The sequence below is a fragment of the Neomonachus schauinslandi genome, chromosome 2 (genome assembly GCF_002201575.2).
Source record: "Neomonachus schauinslandi chromosome 2, ASM220157v2, whole genome shotgun sequence".
NCBI lineage: Eukaryota > Metazoa > Chordata > Mammalia > Carnivora > Phocidae > Neomonachus > Neomonachus schauinslandi.
In genome coordinates, this window is record NC_058404.1 from 68,452,904 (window position 1) to 68,470,346 (window position 17,443).

Consider the following 17,443-nt stretch of genomic DNA (forward strand, 5'->3'; position numbering starts at 1 on the left):
TGGTCAAATATGACTATAGGATATTTTTGTTATTGTGCTGCTAATAATTCTACATTTAAGTAATTTATTTTTTTGCCCATTTAAAAAGAAGTTGTTTTTTTTTAAATCTAGAATGGTCACTTTAAAAATCAATTCCTATTCTCTGTAATGTTAACAGGCCTAATCCATCACTTATTAGAAACTTACTCAATATAAACATGCTCTCAAGTCTATAAATAAAACCATCATACTCATTGCTTATCCTTAGGACTCTTATAGAAGTCTTTTTAGCTGATACAAACCCACTAATCCTTATAGTTCAGTGGGGACAACACAGGTTTGACACTCCCATCAATACTATATTTTGGGCCATATCTCTCTAACCTGTGGATAAAAATTTTATCTGAAATGGAATTTAAGAAATGTTTGATATAGTTCTGAATGTCTGTATCTACTGTTCCTCTAGAAGACCCATTATATTATCAAAGAAAGAAAAATAACCTACATGCTTTGAACTTCTCTCTTACATCACTATAGTTCGAGGAATATAAAATAAATGCATTTGGTGCATCCATGTTATTTATTTATGATTTGATAGTGCACGTGCATGTGAGCACGTGTACAAGGAAGGGGAGGGGCAGAGAGAGAGGGAGAGAAGCAGACTCCTCACTGGGTGTGGAGCCAGACATGGCCAATCCCAGGAGCTTGAGGCCACAACCTGAGCCAAAAATCAACAGTCGGAGGCTGAACCAACTGAGCCACCCAGGGGTTATCTATTACATCCAGGTTATTTAACATTAAAAAAAAAAAACTTTGGCTAATGGTAATTGAGTTTTATAAGATTTCTAGACTCAGAAGGTGCTAAAATGAAGAAATAACCAAGCAAACAGGCAAACAAACACACAAGACTTAAAAACTGTGACACGGGGGGGGGGGGGGGGGGGAGAAAGAGGGGGGAGGAGTAGGAGACCTGGATTTCGTCTCCTCTCAGGAATTCAGCTGGATAGGGATCAAACCATTCTGAACACCTACAAACTCAACAGGAGATCGAAGAAAAGAAGAGCAACAACTCTCTCATCAGAAAAGTGACCACTTTCTGGAAGGTAGGATGTGCGGAAAAGTGAATCCGAGGCGATATTCGGGAGGATAGACAGCGGGGGAGGGGCCTCCGGCGGCCGCTTCTGACAAGTGATAGAGCCGCAGAGCACAAAATCGGAACTTTTAAAAGTCTGCTCCACTGAGGGACGTCACTCTGGTGGCTGAGCGGGGGGTGAAACCCTCGCAGGACAGTGTGGTCTCAGGACCCTCGGGGTCACAGAAAGACCGGGGGTGCCTGAGTGTGGCAGAGCTCCCAGGTATCGGAGCAGGGAAGCCGGCTGCGGAGGCGGAGCCCAGGCGCGGGCTCTCAGCTCGGGGTTGCCATAGATCGTGATCCGCGGCACAGTCGGGCCCCTGCTCCTCCAGCAGGGACCCAACAAGCGGCAGATCCAGGGAGACTCACCTTCCTCCCCCAGGAGGAGCCGCGCGGGAGTGCGCCGCAGGGATCTGCTGGGTTTGGAGACTCCACCCGGGGTCGGGTGCCAGAGATAGAAACGCGCGGTCACAGGCCGGGTGAGCACGGAGTGTGGCTGGAGACCGGGGAGACAGGAGTGACTGACGGCTTTTCTCTGGGGGCTCACTGAGAAGCGGGGCCCCGAGTTCTCGGCTCCTCCGCGGCAGAGATTGGGCGGCCGCCATTTTCACTCTCCGCCTCCAAAGCTGTACGGAAAGCTCGCAGGGAACAAAAGCCCCGGAGAGCAAACCTGAGCAGATTACTTAGCTGGGAGGGGGCAAGGGCGGGGCAATTCTGCCTCCGGCAAAGACATTTGGAAACCACGGCAACAGGCCCCTCCCCAGAAGATCAGCGAGAACAGCCAGCCAAGATCAAGTTTACCCATCAATGAGAATGGCAGAACTCCAGCTCTAGGGGACTACTGCACATAGAATTCATGGCTTTTTTACCATGATTCTGTAGTCTTTCAAAGTTAATTTTTTTTTAACTGTCTTTTTTTCTTTTTTCTTTTTGAATTTTTCTTTTTCCCTTTTTCAACCAACATCTTATCAATCCCTTTTTTAAAAAAAAAAAACATTTTTATTTTTCATTTTTAGAGTCATATTCTATCCCTTCATAGTAGTTACCCGTATTTTTGGCTTATATATATAAGTTGTTCTCTCTTTAAAATTTTGAGATAGTTTCTTCTAACAGATCAAAATATACCCTAAATCTCTAGTATATGGTGTTTTCTATTCCCCTGCCTGATCACATCCTCTACCTTTTTTTTTCTTTTTTTAAATCCTCTTCTTTCTTTTTTCAAACAACTTCTTATCAATTCCTTTTATAAAATTTTTTATAATTTCCATCTTTACAGTCATATTCCATCACTTCATCATATCAGCCCTTATTTTTGTACATATATAAGGTTTTCTTTCTTTAAAATTTTGGGAGGCACTTTCTTCTAAAAGACCAAAATACACCCCAAACCTAGTGTGTGGCACTGATCTATATACCAGCCTGATCATATTTGATCACATTCTGGTTTTTTTGTTGTTGTTGTTTTGTTTTGTTTGTTTTTGTTTTTATCTTTATCTTTTTCTTTTTTTTCTTTTTCTTTTTTCTCTCTTTCCCTTTCTTTTCCCACTGCTTCAGGTTTTTTCTGATTTGTTTAGAGTATATTTTCTGGGGACGTTGTTACTCTGCTAGCATTTTGTTCTCTCATTAATCTATTCTCCTCTGCACAAAATGACAAGACGGAAAAAATCACCTCAACAAAAAGAACAAGAGGTAGTACCGACTGCCAGGGACCTACTCAATACGGACATTAGTACGATTATCAGATCTAGAGTTCAGAATCATCACTTTAAAGATACTAGCTGGGCTTGAAAAAAATATGGAAGTTATTAGAGAAACCCTTTCTGGAGAAGTAAAAGAACTAAAATCCAACCAAGTAGAAATCAAAAAGCCTATTAATGAGGTGCAATCAAAAATGGGGGCGCTAACTGCTAGAATAAATGAGGCAGAAGAGAGAATCAGTAATATAGAAGATGAAATGATGGAAAATAAAGAAGCTGAGAAAAAGAGAGATAAACAACTACTGGATCACGAGGGCAGAATTCGAGATAAGCGATACCATAAGACGAAACAACATTAGAATAATTGGGATCCCAGAAGAAGAAGAAAGAGAGAGGGGCAGAAGGTATAATGGAGCAAATTATAGCAGAGAACTTCCCTAATTTGGGGAAGGAAACAGGCATGAAAATCCAGGAAGCACAGAGAACCCCTCTCAAAATCAATAAAAATAGGTCAACACCCCGACATCTAATAGTAAAACTTACGAGTCTCATAGACAAAGAGAAAATCCTGAAAGCAGCTCGGGAGAAGAGATATGTAACCTACAAGGGTAGAAACATTAGATTGGCAACAGACCTATCCACAGAGACCTGGCAGGCCAGAAAGGACTGGCAGGATATATTCAGAGCACTAAATGAGAAAAATATGCAGCCAAGAATACTATATCCAGCTAGGCTGTCATTGAAAATAGAAGGAGAGATAAAAAGCTTCCAGGACAAACAAAAACTAAAGGAATTTGCAAACACAAAACCAGCCCTACAGGAAATCTTGAAAGGGGTCCTCTAAGCAAAGAGAGAGCCTAAAAGCAACATAGACCAGAAAGGAACACAGACAATATACGGTAACAGTCACCTTACAGGCAATACAATGGCACTAAATTCCTATCTTTCAATAGTTACCCTGAATGTAAATGGGCTCAATGCCCCAATCAAAAGACACAGGCTATCAGACTGGATTAAAAAACAAGACCCATCGATATGCTGTCTGCAAGAGACTCATTTTCGACCCAAAGACAGCCCCAGATTGAAAGTGAGGGGGTGGAAAACCATTTACCATGCTAATGGACACCAAAAGAAAGCTGGGGTGGCAATCCTTATATCAGACAAATTAGATTTTAAACCAAAGACTGTAATAAGAGATGAGGAAGGACACTATATCATACTTAAAGGATCTATCCAACAAGAAGATCTAACAATTGTAAATATCTATGCCCCTAACATGGGAGCAGCCAATTATATAAGCCAATTAATAACAAAAGCAAAGAAACACATCGACAACGATACAATAATAGTGGGGGACTTTAACACCCCCCTCACTGAAATGGACAGATCGTCTAAGCAAAAGATCAACAAGGAAATAAAGACTTTAAATGACACACTGGACCAAATGGACTTTACAGACATATTCAGAACATTCCACCCCAAAGCAACGGAATACACATTCTTCTCTAGTGCCCATGGAACATTCTCCAGAATAGATCACATCCTAGGTCATAAATCAGGTCTCAACCGGTACCAAAAGATTGGAATCATTCCCTGCCTATTTTCAGACCACAATGCTTTGAAACTAGAGCTCAATCACAAGACGAAAGTCAGAAAGAACTCAAATACATGGAGGCTAAAGAGCATCCTACTGAAGAACGAATGGGTCAACCAGGAAATTAAAGAAGAATTAAAAAAATACATGGAAACCAATGAAAATGAAAACACAACTATTCAAAATCTTTGGGATGCAGCAAAGGCAGTCCTAAGAGGAAAGTATATAGCAATACAAGCCTTTCTCAAGAAACAAGAAAGGTCTCAAGTACACAACCTAACCCTACACCTAAAGGAGCTGGAGAAAGAACAGCAAATAAAGCCTAAACCCAGCAGGAGAAGAGAAATAATAAAGATCAGAGCAGAAATCAATGAAATAGAAACTAAAAGAACAGTAGAACAGATCAACGAAACTAGGAGCCTGGTTCTTTGAAAGAATTAACAAGATTGAGAAACCCCTGGCCAGACTTATCAAAAAGAGAAGAGAAATGACCCAAATCAACAAAATCATGAATGAAAGAGGAGAGATCACAACCAACACCAAAGAAATACAAACAATTATAAGAACATATTATGAGCAACTCTATGCCAGCAAATTAAATAACCTGGAAGAAATGGATGCATTCCTAGAGATGTACCAACTACCAAAACTGAACCAGGATGAAATAGAAAACCTGAACAGACCTATAACCACTAAGGAAATTGAAGCAGTCATCAAAAATCTCCCAAAAAACAAAAGCCCAGGGCCAGATGGCTTCCCAGGGGAATTCTACCAAACATTTCAAGAAGAATTAATACCTATTCTTCTGAAACTGTTCCAAAAAATAGAAATGGAAGGAAAACTTCCCAACTCATTTTATGAGGCCAGCATTACCTTGATCCCAAAACCAGACAAAGACCCCATCAAAAAGGAGAATTACAGACCAATATCCCTGATGAACATGGATGCAAAAATTCTCACCAAAATACTAGCCAATAGGATCCAACAGTACATTAAAAGGATTATTCACCATGACCAAGTGGGATTTATCCCTGGGCTGCAAGGTTGGTTCAACATCCGCAAATCAATCAATGTGATACAATACATTAACAAAAGAAAGAACAAGAATCATATGATCCTCTCAATAGATGCAGAAAAAGCATTTGACAAAGTACAGCATCCTTTCTTGATCAAAACTCTTCAGAGTATAGGCATAGAGGGTACATGCCTCAATATCATAAAAGCCATCTATGAAAAACCTACAGCGAATATCATTCTCAATGGGGAAAAACTGAGAGCTTTCCCCCTAACATCAGGAATACGGCAGGGATGTCCACTATCACCACTGCTATTCAACATAGTATTGGAAGTCCTAGCCACAGCAATCAGACAACAAAAAGAAATCAAAGGCATCCAAATTGGCAAGGAAGAAGTCAAACTCTCACTCTTTGCAGATGATATGATACTTTATGTGGAAAACCCCAAAGACTCCACCCCAAAACTGCTAGAACTCATACAGGAATTCAGTCAAGTGGCAGGATATAAAATCAATGCACAGAAGTCAGTGGCATTCCTATACACCAACAACAAGACAGAAGAAAGAGAAATTAAGGAGTCGATCCCATTTACAATTGCACCCAAAACCATAAGATACCTAGGAATAAATCTAACCAAAGAGACAAAGGATCTGTACTCAGAAAACTATAAAATACTCATGAAAGAAATTGAGGAAGACACAAAGAAATGGAAAAACGTTCCATGCTCATGGATTGGAAGAACAAATATTGTGAAGATGTCAATGCTACCTAGAGCAATCTACACATTCAATGCAATCCCCATCAAAATACCATCCACTTTTTTCAAAGAAATGGAACAAATAATCCTAAAATTTGTATGGAACCAGAAAAGACCCCGCATAGCCAGAGGAATGTTGAAAAAGAAAAGCAAAGCCGGCGGCATCACAATTCCGGACTTCCAGCTCTATTACAAAGCTGTCATCATCAAGACAGCATGGTACTGGCACAAAAACAGACACATAGATCAATGGAACAGAATAGAGAGCCCAGAAATGGACCCTCAACTCTATGGTCAACTCATCTTTGACAAAGCAGGAAAGAATGTCCAATGGAACAAAGACAGTCTCTTCAACAAATGGTGTTGGGAAAATTGGATAGCCACATGCAGAAGAATGAAACTGGACCATTTCCTTACACCACACACAAAAATAGACTCCAAATGGTTGAAAGACCTCAATGTGAGACAGGAGTCCATCAAAATCCTAAAGGAGAACACAGGCAGCAACCTCTTTGACCTCAGCCGAAGCAACTTCTTCCTAGAAACATCACCAAAGGCAAGGGAGGCAAGGGCAAAAATGAACTATTGGGACTTCATCAAGATAAAAAGCTTTTGCAAAGCAAAGGAAACAGTCAACAAAACCAAAAGACAACCGACAGAATGGGAGAAGATATTTGCAAATGACATATCAGATAAAGGGCTAGTATCCAAAATCTATAAAGAACTCATCAAACTCAACACCCAAAGAACAAAGAATCCAAATAAGAAATGGGCAGAAGACATGAACAGACATTTTTCCAAAGAAGACATCCAAATGGCCAACAGACACATGAAAAAGTGCTCAATATCGCTCGGCATCAGGGAAATCCAAATCAAAACCTCAATGAGATACCACCTCACACCAGTCAGAATGGCTAAAACTAACAAGTCAGGAAATGACAGATGTTGGCGGGGATGCGGAGAAAGGGGAACCCTCCTACACTGTTGGTGGGAATGCAAGCTGGTGCAGCCACTCTGGAAAACTGTATGGAGGTTCCTCAAAAAGTTGAAAATAGAGCTACCATATGATCCAGCAATTGCACTACTGGGTATTTACCCCAAAGATACAAAAGTAGGGATCCGAAGGGGTACGTGCACCCCGATGTTTATAGCAGCAATGTCCACAATAGCCAAACTGTGGAAAGAGCCAAGATGTCCATCAACAGATGAATGGATAAAGAAGATGTGGTATATATATACAATGGAATATTATGTAGCCATCAAAAGGAATGAGATTTTGCCATTTGCAACGACGTGGATGGAACTGGAGGGTATTATGTTGAGTGAAATAAGTCAAACAGAGAAAGACATGTATCATATGATCTCACTGATATGAGGAATTCTTAATCTCAGGAAACAAACTGAGGGTTGCTGGAGTGGGGGGTGGGGTGGGAAGGATGGGGTGACTGGGTGATAGACACTGGGGAGGGTATGTGCTCTGGTAAGCGCTGTGAATTGTGCAAGACTGTTGAATCTCAGATCTGTACCTCTGAAACAAATAATGCAATATATGTTAAGAAAAAAAAAAGAAGAAGAAGAAGAAGGTAGCGGGAGGGGAAGAATGAAGCGGGGGAAATCGGAGGGGTAGACGAACCATGAGAGACGATGGACTCTGAAAAACAAACAGGGTTCTAGAGGGGAGGGGGGTGGGAGGATGGGTTAGCCTGGTGGTGGGTACTGAGGAGGGCACGTTCTGCATGGAGCACTGGGTGTTATGCACAAACAATGAATCATGGAACACTTCATCTAAAACTAATGATGTAATGTATGGGGATTAACATAAGAATAAAAAAATTTATGTATGCAAAAAGATTAAAAAAATAAAAAATAATAAAAAAAGAAAACTGTGACACCTACAACTTTGTCCAGTCTGAGCTCCTGGCATAAATAAGCAGCCAAGAAGAGTTTCAAGAATACAGCTGACATTCTGACTGTAGAACCCACTGAGAGAAGGAAAGGAGTTCTGTGCTTGGATGGTGATGTCTTGGCAACAATTAAATAACAGAAAACAGAGGGAGGAAAAAGGAGAATGGCAAGGATAAATAGTAGCAACTAGAAGAAGCAATGATTTGGTTGTCAAAAAGCAGATACTGATGGTACAGAAGATATCCAGAAACAAAGAAAAAGTAGCAAAAATAACTCCAAACCATGGGTGAAACAGGAGCAAACATACATTCTTAATTTTTTTAAGTTCAAATGATTAAAAAAAAAAGTTCAAATGAGGAAGTGCTAATGAAGCCTGTGTTGGACAAGTGGCAAATATATGAGTTAAAATTAACGTGGTTATTTAATATTGCTTCTAAGATAGCTCAGCTATAAAAGCTTAGAACATTTTTTAGATTCATGTGTAAACATTAATTATATCACTACCTTTGCATATCATTTTAACACAATAAAATAATGCACAGAAAATTTATACAGACACTTACTTATATGGTTTCTGTGGCAAGATACTGATCCGAGTCTTGTCGAGTATCTTTTTTAGCTTGTTCCTTCCTCCAACAGTATTGGCTTTACTTTTTTTATTTACTTTTTCAAGTCCTATCACCTGTTCTACATCTACAGCGAGATCTGGAATGGAGTAGCGACTGGCCTTTTTGATGTCTCCAATTTTAGGAAGGTGAGGGGCACCATTTCTTTTCTCTTCTGACAATCTTGTTAGAAGTTCTTTAAATACTAAAATGGAAAGAAAACACAAAAAAACGCCCATTATAAGAAATCTAAGCAATTCAAAGCAAGTTGTAGAACTCGGAAATAGGTGAGAAGTAGACACTTCAGCTATCAAAACTATAATCCTATTGAAAAATACTACTCCAATGAATGAATGACACCAAGAATCTGCTTCGTTATGTTGCTCTACCACTTCCATTCAGAATAAGTTACAATACAGGACTATTTATAAGTATTTAACATAATGGATGTTTAAGACATTTATAAATAAAAATAATTTTTATGGTCCTCAAGTTAGAGGATTTTGATTTAGACTGAATTATATACTTACATAATTAATATCTATATATACTTACATAAATAATATCTATGTATATGCATTTTACTGTATCTTGATTCTTATATTTGAAATATTACTTATAAGAATGACTTTTGTCATGATTAAGACCTAAATGTGGAAAAAAAAGACTGAAAGCAGAAAAATGAAAGTATGCAAAACTACTTACCGAATAAATTGGTTTTCACAGTGATCGATAAGTGTGTGTTATTTCTAAGGATTTCCATAGCTTTTGACAGCTGAATATTTTCAAAGTTTTGACCATTTACTTCTAATATCTAAAAATAAAATTATGAAATTTATTTCAGCATCCCAATTGATTGGAGAAAAAAAAGTCACCAGTATTCACCCTGAAGTTTGGACTTAGAAATACCATACCTGATCTCCTCGTTTCAAGCCTGCTTCAGTTGCTTTGCTACCTGAATCCACACTGTCAACAAAAATTCCAAATCCCTTCTCTGAGCCACCAAGTAAGAGAAAAGGCAAAGGAGCTTCTCGGGATGGTTTTGTTAACGTCATCAATCTTCTTTTTGCTTTAGCTGCACATGCAATATTTAACAGCCTTAGATGTCCACCCATTTTCTATAAAAGGTCAGAAAGAATGGTTTCAAAAATAGGCTGAATTAAATGAACTTAAAATTGATGACTTTTTTTAAATCACAAATATTACCTCTCTTTCCAGGTTATTTTCAAATTCTTCTAGAAATCTAGTCATTGCAGGATCTCCTTCAAAGTCATTGAAGTGATTATTCACCCACAATAATACTACCCGTGTAACCTGAAAAAGCAATTGTTTTCAATAGGTTTTCTTCTTTTCAGGGCTAAAAATGTGCGATTAAAGTCATTTCAAAAAAGATATCTAGCAAACAATTTACTTAATAACAATGGACAATAAACTAACAATAAAACTCCTCACAGCAAGGATTTTACTCACAAGAAAATGACCTTCTGAAAATATATATATTATGAATATAGACTTTTTGTTGTTTTGCCCAGAAAGGTTCTGAATCTGTGAAGGGTGGTACTTGTATCTTGTCTACTCTCAAAACATATTTGAAGCCGGTCACAAAAAAAAACAAAGCTATAATAAAACCAAAATAAATACAAGACAAAAGAAGACAGAAACTAAAAAATAACGGCAGAGGGCAGAATAGACAAAAGGAATGAATAGTATGAGGCCTAGAAAGATCTACAAGGGAACAAGTTGTAAAAGGAAGGAGTTGCCTGGGAGTTACTGGGAGTTACATCTTACTTGCTAACATTAAGATTTAGGAGGCTTTTAATAGTTACAATTCTTCAGGAAAAATGAGTAGCCTTTCTTACACTGCACACTTGTTTTCACAGAGCTCTATACCTCCTTTATACAGACACATAGTTAGAGAATATTTGTGTTTTACTCAGCAAGAAGTGTGTGACTTTCATTAGACTCTAAGTTCCACGTGGACAGCTTTATCTGTTATGTTCGAAGGACATCCTTAAGACTTATTACAAAGCCTGGCATAGAGTGAATTCTCAACAGAATTTTACTAAATGGGGATGCCTGGGTGGCTCAGTTGGTTAAGTGCCTGACTCTTGATTTTGGCTCAGATCATGATCTCAGGGGATCATGAGATCAAGCCCTGCACTGGGCTCAGTGCTGGGCATGGAGCCTGCTTAAGATTCTCTCTCTCCCTCCCCTCCTCCCCTGCTCGCCACTGGTGCACTCTCTCTAAAAAAATTTTTTTTTTACTAAATGAAGGGAGTATAACTGTGACTTTAAATATAAAAGTATTTGCTGGTGATGGGTATTAAAGAGGGCACGTACTGAATGGAGCACTGGGTGTTACACGAAACAATGAATCATGGAACACTACATCAAAAACTAATGATGTAATGTATGGTAATTAACATAACACAATAAAATAAAATTAAAAATAAATAAATATAAAAGTATTTGTTTTATTTATGAGTTTAGTTTTCTAAATTTTAAATAACAACATAAAAGCAATTTTCCATAGAATTGTTTTCAAACATCTTAACCTCTAATCAAACTATCCAACTTTTTAATTAAAGAGAAAATTAAGCACGGTATTCTTCTAGCAGTAGAGAAACAAAGGTGACAGTATATAGTTAATTTTTTTAAAAGATTTTATTTATTTAAGAGAGAGAGAGGGCACGAGTTGGGAGGCGGGCAGAGAAGCAGACTCCCCGCCAAGCAGGGAGCCCAATACGGGGCTCGATCCCAGCACCCTGGGATCATGACCTGAGCCAAAGGCAGAAACTTAACTGACTGAGCCACCCGGGTGCCCCTAGTTAATTTTTTTTTTAAGATGTTATTTTTAAGTAATCTCTACACACAACGTGGGGCTTGAACTTACAACCAACCCCAAGATCAAGAGTCGCATGCTCTTCTGACTGAGCCAGGCAGGCACCCTGGTATATAGTTAATTTCTAACTATAGTTAAAATACTATTTATAGTTAATATACACTTAGGAGTCAAGTTTTGATATTTATATTAATTTTTGGTCATTTACAATCACCACTGTCCATTTTTCAAATTTCGGAAACCCAGAAGATTATCTCCCTTGAAACTATATCAAACACATAACCTTTTCATAAAATTAAAATTTTGCAGCCAAGAAGCCAACTTAAAAGTCTTACTGGCTTATTACAGGTTAGAAAACTGAGATTCATAAATCATAAGTTGAATACTACCAACTTCCACCACCAACAAACAACTTTTAAGATGTATTATGTGTTAAGATATACTAAGTGAATTGAGTCAGGCATTACAAAAAGAACTTTACTTCTATTATTCACGTTCACAATAACCCCAAAAGGCTGATGATTATTCATTTTACAAGTAAGTGATTGTGAGGAGGGGTCAGATGACACATAAAGTACATGGCAGAGTTAATACTCAAAACTAAGTTTTGACAGCTGGAGAGTTTGGCTCAGCTCTTCTAGGCTTATGACTCTCAGTATATGAAATGAAAAGCATCGCTGTCCAAATAATTTCTCTAAGGCCACAGAGCTAGTTAGTGGTAGGACGAGCAGGAGAACTTGGGGGCTTTTCACTGTCAGTCTCCTATTCTGGATCTCCCTACCTGTCTTCCCAAGTCTTGGGAAGTTTCATGTAAATCAGACTGTCCCATGGAAAGGAGAAACTGAGTATAGGCTATGATTAACTCACACCTCACAAGAGTATGCAGAGTTTATCATCCAATCTGGCCTTGACAGAGCTCGCAAGAGCTGCTAAAGGAGTCTGTTTAGAATTATATTACTGGGGCCTACTGACCAGCAATGCTTACAATAAAATGCTGCTCTGGTGCCAATTTAAAAACTGTAACTTTATCTGACATACACTGACCATTTGCCCAAGTAGAGAATGCAGATTCCAATGGAACTCAGGAGTCTGGGGGCAGTTGCATCATTTTTGGGGGTTAAAAAGTACATTCTCTTATTCCATTAAAATAATGTGAACATGGGCGCCTGGGTGGCTCAGTTGGTTAAGCGACTGCCTTCGGCTCAGGTCATGATCCTGGAGTCCAGGGATCGAGTCCCGCATCGGGCTCCCTGCTCAGCAGGGAGTCTGCTTCTCCCTCTGACCTTCCTCCCTCTCATGCTCTCTGTCTCTCATTCTCTCTCTCTCAAATAAATAAATAAAATCTTTAAAAAAAAAAAAATAAAATAATGTGAACATAACTGGTGTGACAAATATTAAAGTATCTTTAAGTTTATATCTGAATATTTCACATTTAAAAGCCAAACTAGAATATATTTTCCAACCTTATCCCTGAGGCTCGGGTCATTAAACCACTCCAATAACTTTTTGCCCACTTCCATTGGGCTAGAAAGAAAAGTCCTATAGGTCAACAGGAAGTCCTCTATGAATGTTGGATCCACCACCGAATGCTCCTCTACCAAATGCATTGTTAATCTTTCTGAGGTGCCCTGTAACAAATAAAAGGTTTAATCACTATCCTGCATAAATATCATCTATATGGTACTTTAATTCCAAATTTTCAATATAAGATGAACTGGGTAGTAATATATATATATATATAATAATTTATAAAACTTCTGTTCATCAGGCGGTATACAGATTTTTCTTAACAACTGATAACTTTTCAGAGAAATTATACACAAAAATGTGGCGGGCAGAATCTTAAGTTGTCATAACTAACTGATACTACCAAAAAATCCTTCCCAGAAGATGGAGGCACGTCTGTCTTACCTTGATGACGATGTGCCCCTTTCTTGTTCCGGTTCTATCAAGTTCTCGGTGTTCTTTTACCATAACAATTTCTCCTTCCTCCTCAACTTTTTGCATGTTCTTTTCTACTTGGTTCAGAATACGGCAGTAATCTTGCTGGGCTATACAGACAAACTGGAATAAAATGTAAGTCACATGTTACTGATGAAGTGCTTGCAAGAGACCTAGCAGTACTAATAATTCAGTGTTTTAATTATTTAACACTGACATTTTTCCATGTCTTTCCCATACTCTCTAAATGAATGCAGTAATGAACCTTAATCAGACTTCCCTACTTTTTAATGTATTTCTTCCTTGGTCAAATCAAGTTTCATTTTTAGCATATTTATATGTAGTTTATATTAAAAATCCTAACAATTTTAAAAATCAGAAGACAAAATAAGAAGAGTCCTTCTTCATGCCTCTTCTTTGATGGTGGAATCTTAGGAGGATAAATTTAAAAACATAACTACCATTTAGTGGGTTTTACAAGTTAGAAAAGATTTTAAAAGCAACAATTTTAAAATAAAGATGGTTTTAATAAAAGATCAAAATTCATACCCTCCCCAATATATGTGCTATGGTGAGCGCTGTGAACTGTGTAAGACTGTTGAATCACAGACCTGTACCTCTGAAACAAATAATACATTATATGTTAAAAAAAAAAAAAAAAAAAAGAAGATAGCAGGAGGGGAAGAACAAAGGGGGGGAATCGGAGGGGGAGATGAAACATGAGAGACTATGGACTCTGAGAAACTGAGGGTTCTAGAGGGGAGGGGGGTGGGGGGATGGGTTAGCCTGGTGATGGGTATTAAGGAGGACACGTATTGAATGGAGCACCAGGTGTTATATGCAAACAATGAATCATGGAACACTACATCAAAAACTAATGCTGTAATGTATGGTGACTAATATAACATAATAAAAAAAAAGATCAAAATTCAAAGATACCCCTGAAATAGATATTATAAATTTGCTATTTATATTAAGAAATCAGTTTAGAAAGTTTATGCAAAAAAGGTCCACAAAACAAGCCACCTACTTGTTGACTCAAGCCATTATTCCTTGTAACTAGTATTAAGGGTAATCCTTGCTCTTAAACAAAAAGTTAAAAATAATATGCACATCAAGCCATTACTCCTCCATCACCCCAAATAGAAAAAATATCAGGGCTTAGGGCAAACTATTAAATTATATTTCTTAGTAATTTTTAAAAGAAAGTGAAGAATGAATTATACAAATCACTTATTGCACAAAATAAGCAGAAGCCAGTGAGGAGGAGATAAGAGATTCTAAAGTAAGAAAGAATCATTGTCTTCTCCGAATTTTGAAGAATTTATTCTCATTTTGCAAATGAAAAAAGCATGGACATTTCTTTTTCTCCTTTAATGTGAAAAGATGAAAAAAAGGGGATGGTTAAATTACAGCATACAGAAGATAAAATATGACACAGCCATTCAAAAATCATATTTTCATGGAACATTTACAGTTTTGACTTAATGTTCATGATAGCACATTAATTTTTTTTTAAAGATGCAAAACCAAATGTTGTACTTAACTATAATGAAGACAACAGGATGATCATCATCATTTTGTGGTAGCCTTATAGGAACTTTCTCAATTTATCCTCCTAATCATCCCATAAAGAAGGTACTACTATTATCCCCATTGTACAGATGAACAAACAGCTGTACCAACAGCCTGCTAATTTGCCCAGTGTCTCATAGTTACACACTTGTTAATTAAAAAAAAATTATACATGCACATCAAAATCTTCGAATGAAATATAACAGTGTTAATAATTATTGTTTCTGAACAATGCCAATTACCAGTGACTCATTTTATTTAAAATACTTTTCTATATTTTCCATACTTTCTGTACAATCAGTAAAGTTTTTTAAAAGAAATAGCAGTGCTTCATACTTGAGCAACAGCGTATTACAATACTAAGTTTCTTCCAGAGCTGGTTGATAGAATCTCATTATTTTTTCAATCAGAATTTGGAATAAAAAAGTAGAAATTCAAAAGACAGGCTTTTTTTTGTAATTACATATAGTTTAATTTTTTAAAAAACCTTAAAAACAAAACCCATTTCTGTAACACTGACTACAGGTGTGTGTATGTTTTGAAATATGTGGTCCTTAGTCCCTTGTCTCAAAAATAGTTTATTTCTGTCTTTTTATAGGACACCAAAATTGCTCTCTATGCCTTCAAATAATTTTAGGTGATCTTTCTTATACTCAGTTTCAGAGAAAACAATTATATATTGTATTTTCTCATCTATCTCCCAAAAAAGAAATACATCTATGAGTTAAAAGGAGTAAGTAAACAGAGAAAAGAAAAATGCTTTTAGAAGAGAAACATACTAAAATTAATCTTGACCAAGGATTTAAGGAGAATAAGCTTGATTTGAAATGCTTAATGCCTAGAGAGACATTTTTGGCACTTCCTCTGTACCAAACTGAAAAGTACCATCCAAAAAGAAAATAAAACCCAACTGAATTTCTAATATGGCCACACATACCTAAAAAAGAAATTTTAGATGAAAACATTTATCTATATTTTTATTAGATTTATTTTTGCTTTAAGAAGTTTGTAGATCTAATAAGAAATGCATGTGTAAAACATAATTTTAATTGGTATGATGAAGCCAGATGAAAAATTGTGAATTATGTATATAATTGTATTTTTACACTTTCAGATAGCTGTTAACACATGAAAGTGATATATGATCTTGGCATTATGATATAAAATAAAAATTCAAACAAGATTTTGCTTATAAAAGGCCAAAGGCAGTTCATATTGCAGGATTGGTTTTGGGGCACATGACATCACAACTGATATGTAGAAGAAAAATTATAGATGATAAAAGGATGAAATATAATTAAACTTCAGCCATAATATAGTATTGCCAACTTTCAATTTATCCATGCAAATTTCTCCAAAACTACTTAAATTCAAAGTGTCATTAGTTCCCATGGTCTCTGAAAAAGGTATGTCTAACAGGTTTAACCTTAAGAGGTTAGATCTATTTAAACTGGGGCACTTCGCGGTCTGTAAGGGAAATTCATACCTAATTGTTCACACAGGTATCCAAGTGTTCATTTCCCATTGAAGGGTGTAGGACAGGGCTAAGCAATGCCTGATGTGTCACTGGCAGGCCTAAGACACAGGCAGTGGAGAAGGAAAAAGGGAGAAAGAAAAGGAGAGTAGGAGAGTAGAAGAGGAGGAAAGGAAAAAAGGGATAGGAAGTGAGAAGGAGAAAAGAAAAAGGCACATATGGGAAACAGAAAACCATTACCAGTCACCGGGTACCATAGGGTGTCTAAATGTAGCCCTGCCTTTGTCCTTCAAACCGAACAGGGGAAGAAGAATAGACAATGGAAGGAAAGAACTGAAAGAGGAGCATACAAAGGAGGGATCCAGAGCAAAATACAACTTTGAGTATGTCTTGGGTTCCAAATAAACAGAAATAAATGTCAAATTTAATCCACTCACTGTAAGCCACTCAGGCTTAATCTGAGCTCAACTCAATATCACATTACCCAAAATTTATTTTCGGAACACATTGGAATGTAAGAAAATTAAGGCCAGTCCTAGGTGAAGTTGCTTTTGGTAAAGAGAACACCATTTTTGTTCATTTCATTCAATAACTGTTAAATGCCCATAGTGTGCTCAGGAGAATGATATAAACTTATGGAGGCCATCTTATGGCTGAATTCTCATTGTTTCCTTTACTTCGCCTAACAAGAGGATGATCTGACATGTGTACTTTCTGAGAGATGTATGACATTTTAACAGAAATACACTAAACTACTAGACCAAAACAAGCATTTACATTAAATGGTCTAACTTCATTCTCCATCATTGTTTCACTGCTGAGGGAGTGAATGTCAGGCCTGAGCAGATGAGTCAGTGGAGGTACAAGAGTGATTCTTGAAACCCCTGATTTAACATGTTCCTTTTACAGTGGCTTAGACTGGAGTG

At 37.4% G+C, this 17,443-nt stretch overlaps 1 protein-coding gene across 5 annotated transcripts in view; it reads right to left on the reverse strand.

Moving 5' to 3' along the window:
- RAPGEF2 (Rap guanine nucleotide exchange factor 2) overlaps positions 1-17,443 on the reverse strand; it is a 242,243-nt gene that overhangs the window by 22,213 nt on the left and 202,587 nt on the right. For all 5 annotated transcript variants that reach the window (XM_021698714.2, XM_044912856.1, XM_044912859.1 and 2 more), the window contains 6 exons: positions 13,439-13,591; positions 12,991-13,155; positions 9,892-9,999; positions 9,600-9,803; positions 9,391-9,499; positions 8,644-8,890 (listed from right to left, as the gene is read on the reverse strand). In XM_021698714.2, the coding sequence (XP_021554389.1) occupies positions 8,644-8,890; positions 9,391-9,499; positions 9,600-9,803; positions 9,892-9,999; positions 12,991-13,155; positions 13,439-13,591 (986 nt within the window). The remainder of the gene's footprint in view (positions 1-8,643; positions 8,891-9,390; positions 9,500-9,599; positions 9,804-9,891; positions 10,000-12,990; positions 13,156-13,438; positions 13,592-17,443) is intronic.